Consider the following 7,906-nt stretch of genomic DNA (forward strand, 5'->3'; position numbering starts at 1 on the left):
ATGAATGTGTGGGGTGATACAATTCTGTACCTTGACTACAAAAATATTTTTCCCGTATGGCATTTTGTAACTTGTTATTGTGACTTTAGTGCTGATACATTGGACATTATTGTTATCTTTATTTTCTATATAGTGGAAGCTTCTGCACTGTTGGATTTCATTGGAGGGGTTTAAGGCGGTGTATCAGCAAGGAGAAAGTGTTTTGTATACTTTTTACAAACTGTATCTGTAAGAATACTGTATATATCACCCACATTTGTAATAGATTGCGTCTATCTTCTCTGTCATGAGTGAGTCTTTGTGGTTGAGTGCTCAGCCGCACAATGGTGTTTTTGCGATTTCAACCACAGCCTCCTATTTTCTCTAGCATGCAGGCCCTGACAGACCACCCCAGAGGCACATGGCCCTTGACAGGGAAAAATATATATTTCCCACTCCTGATCTAGCCCAATATGTTCTATTCTAGCTGGCAGAGGTTTTACAGGGGCCCAGGAAGAGCAATCTTCTCTAGTTATGTCAAACAATTAAAAAAAACAGACACCTTTTTAAACTGGAGATGCCATGGATTGAACCTTGGACCTTCTACGTGGGAAGCATGCGCCCACCACTGTGCTATTGCCACTCCACAGTGGCCAGTGAGCTTTCAGTGGCTAGGGTGGGGGTGGGGGTGGGGGTGGGGCTATGTGTAATTTCTTGTTTCTCCCTGTGAGCAGCAGAAGCAGAGTGAACTGTGCAAGCGATTTGTTCAGGCTACTGAGACCATCTTTTCTTGGCAGTGAGCTTGAATTCGAAGTTAACAAGTAAACAAAACTAGAGGACACACAGCATAGCAACACTTGGGTCGGAGATAGCGCTAACAGCCGGCAAGCTGAATTTCTAGCTAGATACAATGCAATGTACTATTTCTTTGGCAAGGGAATGACGGGGCTGTTAGGCAAGCTGGAATCAAGCTGGCTTCTGAGCATGGATGAAGAAGATGCCTTGTACGTCGTCCACGCCAATCTTCAGGCTCGGTGGCATGTCGTAGGAGCGGAAGCTGTGGACGCAATAGCCACACTTGGCAAAGGATTCCTTGACAGCCGCCTCGCTCATGGGCACTACTGACAGCTTGGCTTCTCCGGCCAAGTAGAAGGACTCTTCCAACGCCCCAATCATGAGGAAATGGCCTCCAGGTTTGAGGAGCGTGGTGACATTCTGAAGGGCTCGATCGAAGCTGGGGCGGTCAGGGCTCACCGCCTCCAGGCAGAAAGCCGAGACCAAGGCGTCCGCTGGCTGGCTGAGCAAAAAGCCCAGGGGGTTGGGTTGGTGGACGTCAATGGGAAGGATCTTCTTGAGTTTCTTCTTCAGCTTTTGCTCTTTTTCCTTCCATGGTTCCCTACGGTAGCCGGGAACAAAATAAAGAGACAGGGTCAGGGCTAGGGTTAGCCTCTCCCCCAGCTGGGGTGCAAAAGCTACCCTGCAGCCTCCTCAGTCAGGGCTTCCTCTGGCCCCCTAGCACCCCTTGCCCGCTGCAGCAGATCAGCCCAGATGGAGCCCAGCTCACGATAGGACTAGCAGGCAAATCATGGAGAAAACTTCCAGATGACCCCACTGAGAGGAGACAGCACCATGACAGGAAGGGAGAGGAGGCCAGTTGGTACAGTACGGCACTGCCTTGGAAGTGGCGGATTCTCCTTCGTTAAAGGTTTTTAAGCAGCGGCTGGATGGCCACCTTCCAGGGATGCTGTAGCAGTGGATTTCCTGCACTGACAATGGGTTGGGCTAGATGACCTTTGGGATCCCACTCCAACATGGTGATTCTATGGGGGCAAGACTGCATACTGGGAGTAATGCTGTGGTGAATAGCAAGGGCTGGGAGCTGAGCTGACCGGGGGAGAGGAGTGTGGGCCATATGTTGTGCGTATGTACTGATACTGGGAAATGACGTCATCATGGCAGCCAACATATAATCCTGCTCCTAGGCCGGGAAGGAGGCAAGATCCTGCTAAACTCTGTATAGGGGACTGTAGACCTGGTGCCCTCCCCGCCCCCAAAGCTATGTAGGCAAGTGGCCCCAAAGCACTAAGGGGAATGAAAGAGCCATGTTATTGCCCTGGCCTTGGAAAGAGTAACTACGTAACTTAAATGCCTCCCTCTCGTGTGGCTGGCTCCTGGGCCCGCTAGCACAATTGCAAGCATCTTCTGCCTTGCTGTGGCCCAGTGACATCCAGTAGGTGCTATTGCCCACTCCCATAGGCATACTGGCCAATGGAGCTGGGTCATGGCTTCATTTGGCGGTACAGCCCCAAATCTAATCTCTGGGAAAGCCCCTCCTCCATTTCTTACGCATTGCCTTCAATCCTACAAGCATGCTGGATGTAAGGGGTCCAGTCGAAGATGCCAGGGTCTTCGCCACACACCCAGCTGTGGATCTCAGCCCGGTTCACTTCCAAGTAGTCAGTGGCCACAATCTCTTCAAAGTAGTCGCAGGCACTGAGGAGCTGGTAGATGGTGGGGCCTGTGCCGATATCAATCAAAGTATGGCCACAGATTTCTCCTGCAAGGGGAGAGGAAAGCAAGGAAAGAACTAAGACGGGCTCATGACAAACTGTTTCATGAGGACCAGAAACCTTTATTTAAAAGTCTGTGCTCATAATGGCTAGCCTTGCGGAGAAAGAGGCCCTATTTCCATGACTTCATACAACCGGAAAGGGGAATCCCATAGCCTGGAGCCTAGTTTTTGGGCCAGAGAGGATCTTACCATCAAATGAAGGGAGCCTTTAAGAGTAGGAGAAAGATCTTACCTTGTGAGGCACAGTCCACTGGAACATTTTCCACTGACCTGTGCAGAGGAAAGAATTCCAGTAGATGCAAGTTGTCATACAGTGTGTAACAAGGACAGGAAAAGCTGTACCTGCCAAAAGTATCTCTTAGAAGATGATTACAGGTGCAAGTTCTCTGTCCTCCACTGCATTTGCTCATCTCATGCAGGGGTAGGCGACTTGGGACTCTCCAGATGTTTTGGCCAACAATTCCCATGATCCCTCACCACTGGCTATCATGGCTAGGGCTGATGGGAGTTGTAGGCCAAAGCATCTGGAAGGTTATATTATGCCCACCCCTACTTTAAAGCTTATTGGCCAAATGTCCAAGGAGAAGTTATATATGGGCTCTCACACACACCCATGCTGCCAATGAAAGCCTCGGGCATCTCTAAAGGAATGGGGAAAGCTTGCAAGCTTGTACTGCTTTCAGGATCTTCCAAACTAGCTGAGACCCGCAGTTCCGGATCCAAAGAATGGGGACTTTGCTGCCTGGCCCTGAGGTGAAGAACAAGATCGCTCCCGCTAGCCCTCATTCCATGCACAGAGGAATCTGGCTTGGGCTGGCAGTTGAATCTTCCTTCAGCACTGTCAGTGGGACCACGTTCTCCACTCCAATGGAGGAAGGCAGCTGGCTAACTTGAGGTGTAGGTAGGGTCTGTCCTCTAGCTCCCCGCTGCTCCAAATATGCAGCAATGGCACCGGCATGTGGCACAGGAGCATCACCACGCATGCGTGCGCACGGTAACTGCTGGAGTGCATGGCCCGGCCTCTGCGCTTGGCCCGGGGGTGGAGGTGGCTCCCTTTCAGTGGGGTGGAGATTCCAGACTGGGTTTTAGTTACCACTAGCCAGAAGATTAAAGGAGATATCCAAAGTGCTGAACCCAATCCCCAAAATGCATCCAGCACTTTGAATAGCTTTTAGTCTTCTAGCTAGTTGCAGCTAAACCGCGAATGGAATCTCCGCCCCACCAAAATTGGAGCTACTAGCCTCCTCTGGCTTCTTCAATTACCACACCGTCCATTAAGTGTTGGGAGAAGGCAGTGAGGCGAGACAGAGAGCCCAGGCTAGCAACAAGCAAGCATTGCGACTATCGGGGTGCCAGCGAAGGAGGACAGGAATGGCTGTGGGAGCTAGTGCCAATGCCGATGCCCCCCCCCCCCCGCTGCCTAGGGCAGCTGCCTCACTCTGCCTCATTATAGGGCCGGCCCCTGGGTGAAGAGTGAAGCTTGGCAAAGGCAAGGGACAGCCAACTGGCTAGAGAAGGCCAGGCAAAGATAGCTTCTTATATTAGCAACCAGCCACTCTGCATTTCCAAAAAGAATCTACTCGATTCGTATAGCAAAATAAACAATTAAAATAGTAATTAAAGACAAAAGCTTTATGGAAGAAATAATCTGATTACACTTAGATAGCAAAATACAAAGGGCAGGGTCCCCAGTTGGCAGACAGTGTCAATAGTATAGATCTACTCTTTGAGCCCATTACTTCTATTCTGTCAGGGATGCTCGAGGGTGGATTCCTGCATTGGACTCCATGGCCTTATAGGTCCCTTCCAACTCTACTATTCTATGATTCTACTTTTGGATGCACTTTCAAGGCAGCTCTGATCAATTTTACACTTCTAAATGTAGCGTCTCTGTCCTGGTCAGAGAGCAGGTATAGCAGTTTGTTGATTTTCCTTTGCCACTAGTTGCTGTATATACAAGTCTCTCAGCATAGCAACTATTTTACTCCTCCAGCACTAGTGTGTTACATGGGCAGATTCTAAGTTTCCTTGGGATATTCTCCAGGTGCCCAGTATAATCTGCCAGGTGGAAGACATTTAGCCAGGTTTGTGTGGAAACAACCCATAACTCCCTCTTAACTAGAAGCTCAAAATAAAGTGGAACCTGAGCAAGTTTACACATACTATTAAAATACAAGGGGTTTGGTTGACAAATGTCTGCACAATTACTTTGAAAGGAGAAATCTTTCAGGCATTGCAATAAGACTCCTTTAGCTTTTTCCTAACCCAAGCTCAGCACGCAGGGAATGAAGAAGTTCAAATTTAAAGCCATTTCACAGAACTTCTGCCACCAAGAACTCTCCCCAATCTCTCTGTAAGCTTCAGCTACCAAGACTAAGACCTCTTAGAAAGTGATTTTCAGTCAAAACAGCACTGCCAACCTCGGTGCCTGGTTTTTAACCTGGGGAAGATCTAATTCTGCCCTTAGTGTGGCTAGCCTGGTTGATCTAGGTACTGACAAAAATCTACACACAAATTTATTCTGTACCTTGCCAACAAATAGAGCTTGTCCAAGGCCCACAGCAGCTGGGGCACAATTCTACAACTATATATTGGTTCTACAAAATTTTAGCAACCCGTTTGTAGCCCCGCCTACCATTTGAGTCACTTTCAGTACTTGTGAATGCCACACACCTGCTGGGCTGGAACATTAGAACTAAATAATAATTTTTAGAACTCACTTGTTCGGTCTGATGTCCACCTACCAGCTATTTGTGGGGTCTGTTTGTTCTGCCAAAAATCGTAATTTCTGTTTTGTCCTGATTTATACTCTGATGTTCAGTTTTGGCAGTACTGACTGAATCTTAATTGGCTAGTCAAGGGCAGTTTGTGACTAGCTTGGGGACTAATCCTGCTGGACTGGAAGCAGTGCAAGCCTAGTATAAAAATGGAGAGGCAGGTAAGAAATAAATTATTATTATTATTATTATTATTATTATTATTATTATTATTATTATTATTATCATCTCTCCAGAGAGAAAAGCAGAAAATACCCTGGCTCACTGGTCTCAGCAACTTCGGGGAATGACATTTTAGTTGCTACCTATTGTTTCATATTGTTTGTAAGTTATAACCTACATAACTCTTTGCTTTGTTACTTGCTTGCAAATAAGCAAAACAGGAGTTAAGAAATGTGGCTTAACCCAAGCTACTAGAGAGATGGGCAAAAAAGGCTGAGGTCTTGCAAGCTCTGCTTTGATCTCATAGCTCAGGTTTTGCAAAGCTGTGTGTGTATTTGTGTAATAGTTTACTAATGGAGTGAAGTTATTTTGCAACATGCTTCGATTTAGCAAGTTCAGCTCTTGAAAAGCTTATTTATAGAGCTTCTCTAAATGAGCAATTTATAGCTCACTTGTGATTGGCCACTCATGGAACTTTGTGGGTCCATCACACAATGTCATCAACAGCCAGGACATCTCCCGTGCTATTCCCTGGAAATTACGCATTTGAAAAAACCACACTTAATGTGGTAATATTTGGATATCTTGGGATCTCCCCACCACTAGATGACACTGTCTTATTAAAATACAATGGGGACTTTCCAAGAAGGGAACAAATCACATGATTGCATGTGTAGGAGCATGTCACAATGGTGGCATTACTGTGAGAATGAAAGCCCCAGTAAAGCACAGGATTTTTCCTGTGTGTAGTAGAGAAACTCTTATGTCAATAACACTATCAAGAAAAGGTGAAATAATCTAGGGTGGGTGGGTAGGCCAAAAATTTCAAGTGGTGCAAAGGGAGCTCACCTTTCAAAACCAGATTTCTCCTGCTTGCAGGGGGAAAGGTTGCAGGTCTATGCCTACCTGTGGCAAAGGCATCTGCCAGGCAACGGAGTTTCCAGGGCACCACAAACTCCTCGCTTGTGAAGTTGGCACGAGGCGGCATGTAGTTGTTCTGCAGGTAGGCCTTGGGATTGAACATCTGGTAGCTGTCGGCCACAGCTGCCACACCAACAGCATTCATGCTCAGGAGATGTTTAGCTGCATCCACCTCACTCACTAGACTGAGCTGGGCAAGTGGTTTTATAGCCTTGCTTGTTGATGGCATCAAAACAGGTTAATGGACCCAATGCAATTAGTGCCAAGTACTTTGGGCTGATACCATCAGAGACTCCCTCTGGGGTATCTATAAATTGGGGCCATTTCTCTCTCTAACACACATCCACGCCCTTCCGTTGGGGAGTAATTGAGAAGACCTTTTTCCAAGGGCTTGATGGAGACTCGCTCTGGCAATGCCGGGGGGTGAGGGAACAGATTGGTTTATCTTGCACCGGATAGTCGTTTAAAAGCTCTATTGAAAGGACACTTTATTGAGGCTGTCCATCCAGTGTAACCACATTAGTGTCAGGAACTAGAGAGGGCTGGCAGGAGGATGTGGAGTGGCAGACAGCACAGTCCTTCAGGGGAAAGCCTTGCTGGCCAATCTTGCACAGCTCCTGCATTTAATCCATCTGCAAGAACAGGGAGTTGTGTGGCACCCCCTCCCACTTATGGAGCAGGAGCAGCTGCAAATCACCCACCCCACCCCCAAATCAGCCTACATATAATCCAGACCAGAGAATATGGATTTTTTCCTATCAGATATTAGCATCAGTCATTAACTACTTAGGGCCAGACTACACATTGCACAAGAGGTCCACGATCAGGTCTCCCAACATTTCAAAACAAAACAAAAACTCTATAAATCAGCCTACTCCAAGGTGGCCCCCTCTGGAGGGCACCAGGTTGGGGAAGGCTACTCTAAATCCTCTCTCTCAGCTGCTTCTATCAGGGCAACTGTGCTGGAGAAGGTATGTTTAAATCTTTACGTCTGTGCCATTTCCCTGATTAAAATCACCCCCAACCTGCAGCTGCTCTTCGATTTGTTTGTTTTTGGTTTGCTTTTTAAAATAGAAGTAGATATGCATGGGATTGCACCATCAATTTTCTTATGGGCTGAACCAGAAATGTGAGATTTAGTGTGCGTGTGCGGTCCCTATTAATCGATATCAAGAGGGTAGGCTCTTCCATTAGCCATGAAATCTAAATGGAAGCTCTATGTCTAAAAACTATGTACCCATTAACTGGAGATGGCCTGTATCTGGCTGATCTGTTTTGGAAGCAGGATGTTTGACTTTGATCTGCTATGTGTGCCACACAACCAGGGAGCAATTGCCCTTGTCATCTGGACTGGAATGGGCTGGGCTCCTGGCACTTGCTCTTGTTAACCGAGATCAGGAAATGTTTAGCTCCATCTTATGTCAAGAGTCTCCTGCTGATTTCTGCACAGTACACATATCCTACAGCTACAGGAGCAGTGGGCCAGTTTGCAACC

The 7,906-nt window shown here is 47.3% G+C and overlaps 1 protein-coding gene across 1 annotated transcript; it reads right to left on the reverse strand.

The window, feature by feature from the left end:
* Positions 1 to 717: 717 nt before the first annotated feature.
* Positions 718 to 7,411, reverse strand: PNMT (phenylethanolamine N-methyltransferase). Its single transcript, XM_063137675.1, has 4 exons — positions 7,401 to 7,411; positions 6,397 to 6,557; positions 2,326 to 2,536; positions 718 to 1,375 (listed from the first exon to the last, which is right to left on the reverse strand). The coding sequence occupies exons 1-4, from the start codon at positions 7,409 to 7,411 to the stop codon at positions 946 to 948; spliced, it is 813 nt and encodes a 270-aa protein (XP_062993745.1). The 3' UTR covers positions 718 to 945.
* Positions 7,412 to 7,906: the final 495 nt, after the last annotated feature.

The sequence above is a fragment of the Elgaria multicarinata genome, chromosome 11 (assembly GCF_023053635.1).
Source record: "Elgaria multicarinata webbii isolate HBS135686 ecotype San Diego chromosome 11, rElgMul1.1.pri, whole genome shotgun sequence".
Lineage (NCBI taxonomy): Eukaryota > Metazoa > Chordata > Lepidosauria > Squamata > Anguidae > Elgaria > Elgaria multicarinata.

What these genes read in the sequence shown, in the direction of transcription:
- PNMT (XM_063137675.1), bottom strand. An exon ending in GGCAGATGCCTTTGCCACAG is followed by an intron (nt 2,537 to 6,396) that starts GTAGGCATAGAC and finishes CTCCCCTTGCAG; the next exon opens with GAGAAATCTGTGGCCATACT. An exon ending in TGTAGGATTGAAGGCAATGC is followed by an intron (nt 1,376 to 2,325) that starts GTAAGAAATGGA and finishes CGGCTACCGTAG; the next exon opens with GGAACCATGGAAGGAAAAAG.